The sequence below is a fragment of the Trachurus trachurus genome, assembly GCF_905171665.1.
Source record: "Trachurus trachurus genome assembly, chromosome: 15".
Lineage (NCBI taxonomy): Eukaryota > Metazoa > Chordata > Actinopteri > Carangiformes > Carangidae > Trachurus > Trachurus trachurus.
In genome coordinates, this window is record NC_139906.1 from 23271492 (window position 1) to 23287066 (window position 15575).

The window sequence follows — 15575 nt, forward strand, 5'->3', positions numbered from 1 at the left end:
TCACAATTAAGTTTGCATTGGGAACTGGGGGCCAGCTGCAGCTAAACGTCCGTCCCTGAGCGTCTGGGGGGAAAAAAGGTTTCCAGAGTGATGCTGCAGGTAAAAATGATGACAGCATCCACATGTTTGTTGTCTCCACACATGTCCAGGTCCACCAGCTACAGAAGTAGGTCATGTGGAGGTAGATGAACACCTGAGCCAATCACTAGCTGGCAAACAGGATCATAGTACTCTCGCTGGAGCTCCAGTGCTTTGATGGAGCAGCGTCAGGTGTCTTTTCAAAAGATTTATAAATAGCACATAGCTGCTCCCCGAGCTGCAGATCTGCCTCCCTCTCAGTGTCATTAAGTCCAATTGGAGCGGTAATTGCTTATAGCGAGGCAGTCAACCACGTCGCTGATGGATGGAACAAGACGACAAGACTATTTTTGGCAATGGCGAAGCTGCCACAGCTGTACATGGTAGCAATATGGCTCCTTTTATGGCAGCAAAAAAAAAAAGAACAATTCTCATCAAATTGTGTCTCATAGGTGCTGCCAAACTTCAAGTCTAACATCCTCATTAGTGCATTTAATGCATTTATGCATGAATAGAGAGAGAGAAAAGGGATGAGCTGGAAGATTATTGGCAGCGTTTTCTCTCTGTGTGTGGCATCAATATCAGAGATCACACAGTCTTAATGTTGACCCAGCCAGGAAGCCTTCACACAATGAGCTCCCCTGATTGTTTTGTCACAAACATTACACACACCAGCAGCGGGCTGTTGAAATGAGAGCACCCATCAGAAAGAAGAAGAATGATACGCCTCTCTTTTTCAATTCATTCTCTTTCCTCAGGGGGGTTCCTCTCTTTCTGGCTCTTCGGAGCAGCCAGCCAGAAGGTTATTTTTCACCTCACCACCTCACCTGTCCCACAGTCTGCTCAGTGACAGATAAACCCAGTGGGTCTGCTCCGAGTCCTGTGCCTGCAGATGGCACGGAGGTGCTGATGGGGCACTCTGCTGTACTGGAGACTGCACAGGGATGTGCACAGGAGGGGGGTCTTGCAGAGTGAGAGTAATAGTAACACTATCTGGACTGTGAAATGCCAGGGACAAATGTGGGGAATGGATGAGCCAGCGCCATGGCAACAAAAACAAAGAGAGGGCAGCATAGCTAAGGCTCCGAAGGCGACTGTTCATGCTCTTTTTCCTGGATTTCCCTTATCACCAGTGACAAGATGTTCACTGGGGCTGACAGTTCATTAACGCTGGAGGGTACCATTGATTTCTATACAATATTTGTACTGTGCTGCAATAATACATGAGAAAAACAACACAAAACCACAATGTACCCATTTTTCCCACTGCTGATAATTCCCAAATCAGATAGAACTTCTACTGGTTGTAAAATTAATTAGATTCTGCCAGAATAATGAACTGTGTGTTCGTGTGTTCCCCTGAAATAGTTTTTACACTTTTTCCAATTAAAAAATGCCTTTCCTATTCTCACTTTGTAATAAATGAAGCCCAGTGGAAGATACACAAAGAAAAGAAAAATTAACACAGTGAGCTGATTTATTTATTTATTTTTTTGGGAGGGGGGGTTGGATGCTGCATATTCCAACAGAGGTACTGTAGAGTTTAGGTGTAGCCGTTCCCACCGTGTCCATGACCTCGGGGTCGCGCAGATCCAGATATCCTCATGGGTGTTTACAAAGGCCTCCTCAAGTTCACTTCCTACACCGCGGGAAGGAATGAGGAATGAGGAGGAACGGTTTGCTTCAGAGGAAACCTCCTGGGGAGACGCAGCAAAGTGACCTCATGGCTCTGCAGTGGACCGGCTGCAGAGCAGGATATGGCAGCTCCCTCTGCTGTCCCTCCGCCAGCTGTATATTAATAACCCTCAAAGACCTCAACTCTTAGTTCAACTCCATGTTTGCTGTTTGCTTGTTTTTGCCCTTGAAACTGCTGCAGCCTTAATTCATGATGTTATATGACGTTCCAGACTAGACAAGGTCAGTAAAGTATGAGGACAGCACGCAGTTTACTTTTTCATGCTGCTGCAGATATCTGGAGAGGGTCGACATCAAACTATTTTAAGAGATGTTGTTTTCTTTCCCTTGATGTATCTGCAAAGCCCTTGGTTGTTGGATCAGTGATGAGAGAGTTTTTGAGGTGGAGCAGTTAAAACATTATTTGGGACTCTCAGTGGGATAAACACAGCCTAATTACCTCTATTCTGCCCCTCTGAATGAACTGAAAATGTTCATTTAAACAAAGTAGAGAGGGCAGCGCTGGGAAACAAGGGAGCCATGATGTCCTGCTGGCTCCTATATTGCTGTCATTCTTTATTCCTGTTTGTTTATTTTAATAAACTGGCCACTGCCGATTGAACAATGCAGCACAAAATGTGAGAGTGTATTTAATATAAAACTGCAGGTTGTGCATTGTCCACCAGGTTTGTTGGTAGCAGGTGGTGGTAAGTGTTGCTTGATGAGAGCATCAGTCATTGTTGTTTTTGAAATACAAGAGGTTATAGGACATAGCAGCTCTATGTCTTCAGGGCAGATTAGGCTGCAGTGAGCTGCTATCACAAAACATCCTAACCTCAGAAGATAGAGGAGTTAACAGTGGTGTCACTTTCAGTAGAGACAGCTCTCTGTGGATAAAGGAATGAAGGTGTAGACTTCTTCTACAAGTTAACGGCTGTTAATGACAACACTTATGATGTAGCGATAAAATCACTTTCAGTTCTTCTTCTTTTAGTCATATAAAACCTGCAGTGTAATGGTCATGACCTCAGATTTTACTCTTTGTTCCTACACTGTCGTTGGCCGGTCTTGCTGAGGTTTGCAGTTCACACGAACACTGTTAATCCTCGAAGATTTGCTCTTTGCTGCATAAACGAGGCAAAATAATAATCTGATAATATAGTTGCATGCAAGTGAGGTGGCATGAATGAATTAAGTATAGTAAATCCTTTGATGGCCGTCAAGACGTATGTTGTTTGTGATAACTTTTCCCTTTCTATTATAGAAATGGTAGTTTTCTTTGTTGATCTCATTGCAACAGATGAATGAATTCTGTAAATAAATGTTACATGTGATCCTCAATAGGTTTATTTTCCCTTTATGAGTGAGTAATTTGAATTAAAAGACATAAATAGAGAGGAGGCTTTGGTGATGTAACCAACTGTCTATATGCAAAATTAATTTGTAAGCGTGACATGGAAGCAGTTTATCACTTCACGCGATATACAGAGTGTGACCATGAGGTTAAACTGGGGTTAAGTCAGATTAGGTTGATTCAGGATATGCATTAGTGTATTTGAGCTGGGTGGGGATGTATGTACATGTATTAGACTTAATCTATAAATGATTAGTGCCACATTAATCAACTGACATCTACTGTGACTGGGGAGGCTTCCAACAGAGCTAAGAGCTAAAAGTTAGGGTTTCTTCTATTTCATAGCTCCTGTGGCTATTTATACAGTTGTGAGAGTCGCTGGAGCAAACTAATATATGAAGAGGAACCACTGCAGGACAAAAAAACACTGTCATGATAATTTAATTATTCTCTCCTAAATTAGGTAAACATAACTGGACTGAAGCGCAAGACATTTTGTTTTACTTGTATACTTTTAGGCCTCATATTGATATTATGAGACACATAGATTTAAGTGAACATGTTTTTGTATCCCAGAGGGAAGAAATACCTTCAAACAAGATTCAGTACTCGAGATTTGCCTTGTCAACCAAAGTTTCTGCCTGAGGTTAAGTCAGAGCAGGATATTAAAACAGGCTATTCTGTAAATATACTGCGCCCCCATGTCAGTGAGCATAAATCTCCAAACGGATCCAAAGTCAGTTTAAGAAATCCACTGTCCAGAATTATCCATCAGTAAACACACAGGCACATACACATACACATTTTTTAACTTTGACTACTGAGTTTCTCTTGGTGTCATGACACAACACGCAACTTAAATCCACTCTCCAGCTCTGAAATGAATATTGATGTTTCCATTTAAATTGATCCCGTCTCTCGTAGCTGTGAGTCCGCTTATCTACATTTACCACTTTCATTTCATATGGATAATTCATGCCGGATGATTGTCACGCAGATGTAGGCAGCTTTAATTCCCAACATTTGTAGCTGTACAATGTGATTAATAATACATCAAGGGACAAGCATCCCTGTGAAACAGCAAAACATTTCAGAACTACTTTGTGTTGTGTGTTGCGGTGCAGCACTGCATATTCCAACAGGAATCTACTCTCAGATGTGTGTTACAGCCTGCATTTTTCATAGATATACATCTTCGCCTACAGGAATACTCTCATCGCTATCTGTTTTCTCTGTCATTCACCATTTCTTACTCTCTTTTTCACCCTGCTTCCATTTTAAATCACAAATGGCACCAATATCCTTGGGCTGCTCTTCATCATCTGTTTGTTGCGTTAGTGTGTTAGTGTGGCGGAGGATAGGGAAGTTTAAGAGGGCCCATATAGCTACTCTTGACACATTTATTAAAATATTACACACCTCAAGGCTAAATGGCTATAAATAGTGTGTTGTGCTTTTGTGTGTCGGCACACATGTGTGAACTCACAGTCTTGTGATGGAAACCCATTGTTCATATTTATCACATAGAATGAAAACTTATTTCAGTGACCCAGAATCAGTGACTCCTCTGACCGTGACAGCTGGAATCAACTCACCAACTGAGTCAGATGTCAACCAAGGGTCAATGTAATAATTTTATTATGTAAAAAGACCACAGGGCCGACACTAATATCATTAATACCAGGTCATGGAGGTCAGTACAACGGATATCTGCAAAATCTGACATGTTTCAGTGTGGTTGAGATTATTGATCAAGAATAATGGAACAACATATCCATACAATCAAAATATAGTGGTTCTATATTGATTATTTTTATAGTCTATACCAGGCAGTCATTCCTTTCTAGCTCTGATGGGAGTTCCTCTCTTGACTATGAAACAACAGTTTTTAAAACCCGCACTGGCATTTTGTGTACTAATTCAAGTTAGTGTGTTTACTTTAAGTCATTCATAAAGCCAGCATTAGACAGCATCTCATTGTTGTCCATTGGTGATTTGTTAACTAGAGGTTTTTGGAGTGAAATGATTCTTTCTGCAAAATATATTTCCAGTATAGAGCTTTGAGGACAGTAATATTGTGACATGGCTCCACTGCTTTTTGCCATATTTCAGTAAAAGAAAGAGTGGACTGGACTCAGGTCCATGAAAACATAAAAAAAAACCTTCACATTATTAAAAAACCCACTGTAAATCATGAGTCCATGTTGAACAGAGCCACTGCTCTTCATGGAGGAGTAAATGACATACTTTTTACAGCCTCTGTTGAAGGTGCTATTTGTTCATTTTCTTTACCAACGAACTTGGTTTCTTGGAGGAGGTGGTAATGGTGGTGATAATGATTGCATGCCAATAGCTTGAGCCATCACAGAGGTAATAAGACAAGATGTTAGACTATTCTCTCTGAGCAGATCTACTTCTTTATTCTTGTGCAGACTGGATGTCACAGTGACTCTGTATCACCAAGTACTATTACAATACAGAATGGGACAGGGCTAGCTACTTAGCATATTAATTATAGAAGAAAAATAATTGATAGAAACATTGGTTTTTTCTTCCCACTGCTTGAGACTGCTCTTTGTGAAATATGATAATAGGGTTTGATGCTGAACTTCTAACATGTCCTTTAAACTCGTCCTTTACTGTAAAATGTGTGGCATTAGCAAAAGCTGTAGAGCACCTTTAAAGCTGCCACAGATTTTGGGGACTTTGGTTTAAATGTCACTTTAGAGCTTGCGTGCAAATGTATTTGTAGATTTTTAAAATAGTCTGTGATTGGCTAGGGCGTCCAATCACTGGCTAGATTTTGTAAAGTCTGATAACAGATCCAAGAGGAGGTGCAGATGTCTAGCTTGCTCTCAAACCACTTATAATCAACTGAGATTATTATGAAATGATGGAAAATGACTGTGTAGCTCAGTTTCAAAGAGCTGCTATCATACGTAAAGGGTTTAATTTCAGAATAATTTCTAAAAAATGCTTAAGTGCTATTATTCTTTTGAGTGACAGTGGAAGAACGTAATGGCATTCAATTTGCATCTTGAATATATGGATCATTAGCATCGGCCCCGCATCCAAATAGGTCATACACCAATACAGTTCAACATCCTACTGTAGTCCTTAAACTTGAAATATCTTTTTTGCTATTTGTTGGCAGACCAATAAGCTGCAGACACACAGGACACTGCCACATCATCAATATTATCATTTGTTGATATGGCAAACGGTCTCGTAAACAGAGGCCTGTTGACTCTACAACTAGCAGACACGCAGCAGAGCTGTGATTGTGTCCACACAGGAAAAGCAACAACAAATATCTGGCTTTTTAACTGCTTCACTATATGCTTCTCGCTATCTTTGTCTGTCGGATATTTGGTGGGGTTGTGGGAGCTGTTTTTTTGCTGAAAACAGCTGGCTGCTGCAGCTGGAAGGCTGATGAGAGGAGCGGGAGTGAACCACAACAGTAAGGTTGTGGGCCATAAATCCAAGAGATACTACAAAGGCACAAGGTAGACTGCAGTATCAGTGAAAGTGCCATGTGGGTTCATGCTAAAGAACCCCTTCCACGTTTTACATGATCAATGCTTCAATCAAAGATATCGATTATTGCAGCTTTAAACATTAAATAAAATAAAGGGGAAATGCAGATATGCAAATGCTTGATTTTCGGCTGTTTTGCTAACCCTCCACCTGACCATGTGCATTTGTTTTTACAAAGCTGCAATCAACAGAGATATATTTGTGCAGTCTTATTTACATAAAAAATATACAGCATGGCTCACAGGGTGTGTTTGTGTCGCAGAGCCACAGAGACGAGAGCTGGGACACCGGGTCGGAGGCACTGATCTTGCAAGGTTGGTTTTTGTCCAAAAGATGCTACGTGGAAGGCAGAGAGCCTCCGTTCTCCAAGTCATTTATTTAACCATCACAATTATTCTGAGGCTGTTTACATAAAAAAAAAAGTAGCATAGTTAAGCTAAAAATCTTGCATAGCTCCTCTTCAATGTGACTGTGACTACAGCTATGTTAAAACAAGAACACCCGAAAAAGTGAATTTTTCGTGTACAGCTGGTATGTCACATCTCATCGTCCTCATCCTCTGTGGGTGCAGTCTGGTCTAGACAGACAGACATGCAGCTGCTGAGAAAGCATCTCACATCACCAGCTCCCTCCCCAGGACAGGAGCTCCTCTAAGTCTCATTAGACCAGACTGGCAGCTCCAGTCAAAGGCAAAAGGCCCACGTGCCCGGCCTCCCATGACAAAAAACCTCCACAGCGCTCCCAGGAGCTCTCATTACTTCTCCGTCCCAGTCCCTCTCCTAAAGGCAGCCGGCTCCATCCATCAGATCTATCGATCCAGCCTTCCCCCCGGTGTGGTACCTGTCTGTTTTTGAGACTAAGCGAGAAGGATGGCAGAGCTGGCATGATATTTCAGCCTTCTCGTGACAGCCCCCGTCCCCGAGGGATGTTACAAGGTGAACCGGTCGCCGGGCTCCGTGGAGGGGTTGCTCCTCCGTAGATCTAAATGAAGGAGCTCTCCCCGGAGGAATTACTAACAATATGTTCTCACTGCCTAGACACTGAAGTAATAATCAGTTTTCTGTTTCTCGCTGCTCCCTAAAAAAAAAAAAAAAAAAAGCAAAAAACTCCATTCCGTTACGCATGAGATAGCAACACAAACATCTCTTCCCACAAAATGAGCCAAACCTCACCACACACACTCTGGGTCTTTTTTTTTTTTTTTACACTGTCATAACTGTTGTTTATGGTTGGACAGCTCTGTTTCACAAAAGAGCATGGGTACTGTAAATCTCCTTAAAGAGATTTGATGGTGTGTCGCACTGAGTTCCTCTTCACTTTGATCTTATTTCTCTGATGGTTTTTGGGCAGAGAAGCAAGCTTAAGCTTTTAAAGCAATTGCCTCTGAGAGAGCCAGTAGTCTGACATGAGCTCTTGTTAGACTTCTGATTGGGATTAAATGCACAGTACGTGACATTGTCTCTAAAATCTGTCTCTAAGACAGATCTATCTTCAACACAGGGACACTTGCCTGTACACAAGGTCAGAACTATAGCTATAGCCCCCACCCCCCACGCTCCCTAACCCCTATTAATAATTTGTCTTTTTTCCAATTTCATTGATGCATTAAGATGGATTTACTATATATTTGTGCTAATGGATTACAGCACATCTCACGTCAAAAATCTCCAGCTCCAGCTGCTTATGTTGTCTCTTAAAGCTGCTGATGCGGGTGAAAGTTGTTGAATGGAAACAACATCAATGAATCCTCCTCAGTATCACAGCGTCTAGCAAACGCCACCTCCACCACAAAAGCTCTCCTCAAAGCTGTCGGTTCTCTGTAGCACAGAGAACAGACGAATGTAGACACAGAGAGCAGAAGGCAGCAGTCTGTAACAGCCACACAATATAGAAGTTACATGGATCTTTTACATATGAGCTCACAGTCGCTCTGCAACACAAAGTAAATGATAGAATTTAAACATAGCATAGGAAATATATTTATAGCTTGTTTGTGTATAATACACCTGTTTGCAGTTGCAGTGCTCAGTCATATCGGTGGATATTATAAGTTAAGATATATGGAGAACATAAGCATAATGTAGATATGGCTGCATGATACACCTACAGAGCTCCTTATGGTTATTTTTAAACATTTCTTCATTTGTTTAACTTCAGTTCATCTCTTTTTTAATCTATCCAGTACCTTCTTCATTTATTCCAACAACTAAAACTCAAAAACACATCACTTACTGCTGGTTGGGTTAGTTGTAAAGGGACATTGCAGCAAGGATAATGGGATATGAAATAGTGATTGGTTCAATCACTGTTAAGATGTATGTCCCTCTATGGAAATGATATTGAAGCTGAAGTGGCTGTCGGAGCTCGTCATTGTCACAGTGTTGCTATTAAACCGTCCTGTTCTTCAATGGTCTACTCAGTGGTGTCGTTACACAACTTCCACTATCAGGTGGTTCACAGCGCTTACAGACTCTTTTATTATTAAGGCATATCAGACATCGGATGCTTGAATCATCTTTTAATAGGAAATGTGATTTTCTGTGTTTTTTTTCCTCGGGCTTTTACTGCTCAGACGAGATCACACACAGGCTAATTATTCCAAGTTCGCTCTGAATGATTAAATATGTAAATGAGTCTTATTTCTGACTGGGTTCTTGGAGAACCACTAAGTCTCTTTCTTGCACTTGCACCAACACGTGTTGAACCCACACCTCGCTCTTGTGTTTTTCTGCAGAGGGGCTCTGGGTTTATTATGTGTAATTTCTGAAAGGACCAGTGTGTAAATTACATATATCAAATTGAGGATGAAAATAGATGTGTGCTTTGTGTCTCAGTGCATTTCCTCCAGTCGTCTGATTTCTCACGCTGCCTTAAATGATAGAAACAGGTCTGTGTCTGTGGAGAGTGCAGCTCCCAGTGGCAGTGTTTATAATTAAGTGCGATTTTCAACGTCGGGATCAAACCACAGGAAAAACTGGGAGGCAGGCTGTTTGCTGTTTGCACCGTTTTTCATTCATGCCACATTTCCTCTAATGGTTTGACGGAGAAGGATGCAGATTTTGAGTAGGGAAGTCGTGCAATTAAATGATTAAAAATGCTCATTAATTCCACTGGAATTTCCTCCCTGTTTAATTGATTTATTCAACAGTTGAGTGAAGTGCAGAGTGAATTTGAATGAGCTCTAAGACCACTCGTAAGAGACAGAGTAGAAGGCAAGCAGCAGACTGCATTAGTTCAGTGTCCACTTTTTTGCTCTGTGCAAAAACACCTCTCAGGAGAGTTAACTTCACTGACTCACTGACCAGAACTGACACACACAGACTCACTCATAACAAAGGTGTCAGTTTCAGAGGAGGATACAGAAAACTCTGAGAATTTTAAAGCAAAAAAAAAGAAAAAACCCAATTTGCATTCATTAGTGGTGTTTGCGACTCCAGTTGAAGTGATGCGAGAGGAAAAGCTGCAACACGATCTATGATTCTCCCATGGTTCAGAGAGTTTGTACATGTACCTGTCAGACAACATAACAACTCAGCAGGGACTCAAATAAACAAATTCAGATCCCAGACCCAAATCCCCCGGCACAGACGCACTCCTAAAATCATTCATTCATTCATATCCAGTCAAGAAGGATTTTTCAGAAATCCAGTGAAACATTTGAACAAGGGGCGGAACAACATCACTCTCATTTGCATCTCTTCTTCAGATGCTCAATTTTTTTTTTTAAGTTGTCCTTATTGGTTCTTTTATTCATTACTCTTTGCATACTCTGAAATGACACATGAAAAGTCTTAAAACAAATGCATTTCTACTTAATTTACTTGATTAAATTCAACTCACTTAATTATGGACTGATTTATGCAGCATAGAGCATGAATGAATTATGTGTTTGTTTTTTTTCTATGTAAACTACAAACATCATCGGGTCCACCTAAATAGATTAGTGTAGCTTGTAACAAAGTATGACTACAGTTCATACTACAAAATTTTGATTTAAGGTCCTATTTATAAGCTTTACTATTGCTACAAAGCTAGTGTTAGATTAACAGATGCTTATTTACCAGTCTAGAACAGAAATGACAGGTTAGCATCAAAATTCACTCCTTTCCTCACCAAGAGCTGTCAGCAACGCTAACCAGCTAGCCCTGTCTCATCATTTCAAGAACATATTTATTTAAAAAATGTAAAGAGAGAGAGACAATATTTTAATAAATAAGTTAGTTAGTGAAGTACAGGTGATAAAATGTACTAGTGTCAGTAAGTCATATCGGTCAACAGATTAACAATTGCCAGCTACATGTAGAAGTGAGAGGCTGCATTTAACTTACTCAGTGTGAAATCAAGGACCCATAGATGATACAGTACATCTGTTCCTTTAAATTGTATTGGTGCCACAGCAGAAGTTTCATTTCGATAGGGGTACAAACTAAGAGGGGCAGATATGACTGGATTGTATGAGATATGTATGTTGAGAAAACAGGTTAATATATATATATATATATTGTATATACAGTGATGTCTCTATAGATATTGTTATAATAACCTTTAGCAATACTATATAATAACATTCAATGGCACAGCAGCCCCTGAGCTCAGACAAAGGTCCCTACACTGCATGGTGCTTCAGTTCACATATGGAAACATGTCAGCCCACTATATCTGCTCGCTGGAAATCATCTGGGCTTCTCTCCATGGCCATTTTATGAGCAGAGCTGCCACGTGGGGCACAGTGTGGTGCAAGCAGAGATTCAATTATGAGGTGGGGGTGTTTGGCAGAGAGGTGTGTGTGTGCCAAGCTCTGTTTGTAGGCTGCTGAAGCTGATCGATGTGGAGACTTCTGGTCTGGCAAGTGGGTTGCAACCTGGTAGTAATGTGAGAAAGGCCCATTGTGCTGCGGTGGAAAAACCCTGAGCACTCAGCTGTGTTTACACCCCAGAGCGCGAGACTACAGACACGCCTCTGCGGATCCCTCAATAGCCCCTGTTCCGAAAAACACAGGGTAGAGTCAGATGGAGACAAAGCAACACCATCCCATTTCCCCCACCACGTCCTCTGCGACGCTGCCTCCCAATTAGCCACACCGCCGCTGCCGAGGTGAGATAACAATAGAAGCCCTTGTATCCCCTAAAGACCTCACTAGAGGACCTTTATTACCGTATTGATATCTCCTACATGTCACCACTGCCCTCACTTGCCTGGCAGCATGCCCACACATTTCATATGAGGGAAAATCACCAGAGGGGTTGTAACTCAATACAAGAAGAAAACAGCAGGACACAACATTAGGCTGAATGGTACATGCTGTAATTAGTGAGATGCTGTAAGGAATAAATATACAACTCAGCGACTTCAAGCTGCACAGTAAATTAATAAAAAAAAAAAAAAAGATTAATGGGTGAAAGTACAAAAAATGTTTCTGGCAAAAAATCAAGTGACACCCAGTGGAATGAACAAGTAAATTCTGAGCTGATATAGAACAGAAACGACACACCATCAGTTACAGATATAATATTATTTTAGAGACAAATCAACAAACAGCAGTTGCAAATACTTATGTTATGTGCCCGCTGATATGTTATCCTTCAGTTTTTCCTATATGCCTAAGGAACAAATGTGACAGATAGTTTAATATATTTTACGGAGCATCTCTCCATTTCTCCACACTGCTTTAATATAGGGAGAAAAAAAATCTTAATATTGCATTTCATACACACACACACACACACCCATCCACGAACATACACATATACACGTACAATAAAGTGTTCAAGTTAGGTCACATTCTTTAGCACCACAAAGGTAAAGTTACTTAATGGACAAAATGACATGCAATTAAAGTCCAATTGTACAGACAAACAAGCTGACCTTAAAAAATTAAGCATATGTTTTAGTTTATGTGCAAAACTGCCACCAGTGAAAATGTTCAGATTGTCCATTGGTCCTCGTCCAAAAATCAGGTACAGTCATGATTCAGCTTCAGTTTGATTTTCCTCTTTGTTATTTAACATTTTATTGTGATATTCTTGTCAATTTAAAATATTGTAACTTTTGGAAGAAGAACATATTTGTATTCTTATGAAATAGAAATAAAATTTAGATGAAATGCTTTGATCTGTAGTCGAATCAGAGGTATTAGTGTTGCAGCTTTACTTAGCCATTTATGACCAGTCATTTATGTTAGCCAGTGTTAGCTAGTATTAGCAACACCTGGACAGATGTTGTGGTGTAACCGATATTCACCGACTGTATGTACTGCTTTTCTTTTTGTGTATTAGTGTTCGATTGTGTTTTAGGATTCACCATAATTCATTCACTGTAACCGGTTACGTAGCTTTACAGCAGATTTTGTTTGTTTTTATAATAACAAATTAGAATAATTGATGAACAAAAATCAAACATTGCTGACATTTTGACAGTAAAAAAAATCTGCTATTTGCTCTGCATTCATTAAGACATAACAATAAAAACCTCCATCCAGAAAGCTCTGCTTAGTGGCTTAAGGCACTCTTTACCTGGCTTAAACATAGGCTGGCAAGATCTGTCAAACTTCTATAAAAAATTGCATTCATCTGTCCTATATTTTACATTTATATCCAAATCCTTCATTTTTTCCCATTTGTAGATAAAATGTTAGACAGACTTTCAAAGTCTTTGTGCTGGAAACTTTCAGTGGTGCCACAGCGGCTGGCTGTAAAGCGCTCTGAGTGAGGCTTTATGGAAGATGGATACAGGGTCACTTCTACTACAAAGCCGAGGTCAGGCTCTCGGAGAGCCAGTCTGTGTGCGAGTGGTCATAAAACTCTAGAGGCATCCATTTCAAATGTCCCAGCTGTCACTGAAGTATTGGTCCTCGTCTTCTTCCTCCTCCTCCTCCTCTTCTTCCTCTTCTTCTTCTTCTCCTCCTTCTTCCTCGGTCCCATTTTTCATGAGGTCATCATCTAATAACACATTCACTTCCTCTCCCTCTTCTTCTTCTTCCTCCTTGAGCTGCGTGAGCATGGTTTGCAAAGTGACTTTTACTTCCTGGACTTCTTTTTCTAAAGACTGTGCATCGTGAGTTAAGGAAGAATCTGAGAGACAGACATTAACATGTAAATAAAAAACATACCAGCCGACACATATTGGGGGAAAAAATGTGACACTTGTGGCCCTCAGTGGTTAACGGTAATAGCAGAGGGCAGCCATAACCTGATGAAGCCATCAATCTCCAATTTGGCCACCAAATGGATTACTGGGACAGATCATCAAGTCATACCCAATTTAACCCCATCCAATTCACTATTCATGAGCTCATCTCGTCCGTGGAGCTTTGGTGGCAGTGTGGGGACCCAGGCAAACAGACTGCCCAACTAAATAATTCACAACCCATCAATGAAATGGGATAGAGGCTGTCATCAATGGGGGGTGTGGGTGGGGCGGGGCGGGGTAGGGGTGGGGGTTGTTTAACCTGCTTAGAAACTCAAATTAATCGTGCGTGTGTCCAGCTTAAGTGGCAAATCAAAGGAATGGCTTTGATGGCAGATGGGGCCTGATGGCTCGTTTTACTGTCTGAATGGACACAGATTGTTCTCATTCATAATTAACCAGCCGTTAAAGAGCTTCCCATGAATACTGCAGAGGGTTCGACAAGACCTCGACATGATCCAAATGGGACGATCGGACTCAGAATTGGGTTGAAAAGCCTTTAAACTAACCACGGTGGGCTTTCTTTCCCAACCCTCCTCACCGTGGCAGTCGGACCACCTCCTTGTATTGAGAGCAGAGACTCAATTAAGACCCTCGGAGAGTGGAGGTTTGATCTTCCCGTCACTATGGCAACTGTACTGTCATCTTAAATTCAGTTTCTGTTTGATTTCCGCAACACAATAACAATATTGTTATGTATCTTCAGTGTCCGCAAGTGTCCACAGCGTTTTTGCATAGCAAGAGAGCCCCCACTTGAAAAAAGCCAGGATGAATGACATGTAAGGACATGAAAACAGAAAGGTGGAGAGGAGCGGACCAATCTGTGTCTATCTCCAACTGCCAGGCTGCATTGATATCATGCAAACAGTGGAGGAGCCCGTACTGACCCCTGACAGCACAGCGGGGGACATGAATCTCTAATCAGATGTGAAAACAGTCTGGCCACACTTCAACAGAGAGTGAAGGACATACTGAATAACTCACTGCTTTTAGAGGTCCTAAAATGAAACGGACCTCTTCATCATTTTGGGCAGATTGGGAGAGTATTTCTGTCAGTCCGTCTTCAAAGAAAAATAATGAGGCATGACAGGAAATAAATAAGTAATTGAATAAATATAAAGCCACCATGCTAGTCGGCAAATTGTCTATATCCTTGTGTTGAAACATCACCTTTTCTATCAGTCTCAATAAGCCCACGATGTGGAGGGGAAAAGCGGAGCGAGGAAAACACACTAATCTATTTCCAATCAGTTTCTAATTAGCGTGGAAAATGATGTATTGTGACCTGTAATCAGCTTCAACAGTTTCATTTGAGTCATTATCATGGATATTGTAATTTCCTTACCACCAAGTGGAAGCTGGCAGATGGAGGCGTGGACGGTGGGGAGGGGCAAAGAGAGGAAAGGAGGGGTCAGAAGGAGGATGGACATTAAGCTACGGCAGCGGCGGTGTCATTAGAGTAACATTCCCTCTATCTGCCGCAGCGCTGCCCCTGTCGGCCAACTTTAATCTCAGCCCGTGGTGACTGGCAGCTCACATCAAAGACCCACTAATAACCTCGCTTGGACTTTAACCATTTCATTTTCCAGTGGCCACGTCCAGCCTGTCAAGAAAAATCCTCTGATCCAAGTTTATCTTCAATTCCCTCCCTGTATGGACCCATAATGTCAGATAAGGTTGAAAAAGACAGGTGTGTGTGTGTTTTTTTTCCTGGAAAGGTAAAGTCACTGAAAGCCAACATCAGTCA

At 41.2% G+C, this 15575-nt stretch overlaps 1 protein-coding gene across 1 annotated transcript in view; it reads right to left on the bottom strand.

Moving 5' to 3' along the window:
- Window positions 1–13459: 13459 nt before the first annotated feature.
- disc1 (DISC1 scaffold protein) overlaps window positions 13460–15575 on the bottom strand; it is a gene marked incomplete at its 3' end in the record, with an annotated part of 45412 nt that continues 43296 nt past the window's right edge. The window contains exon 14 of the mRNA XM_083987954.1: window positions 13460–13687. Coding sequence (XP_083844080.1) covers window positions 13460–13687 — 228 coding nt within the window. The remainder of the gene's footprint in view (window positions 13688–15575) is intronic.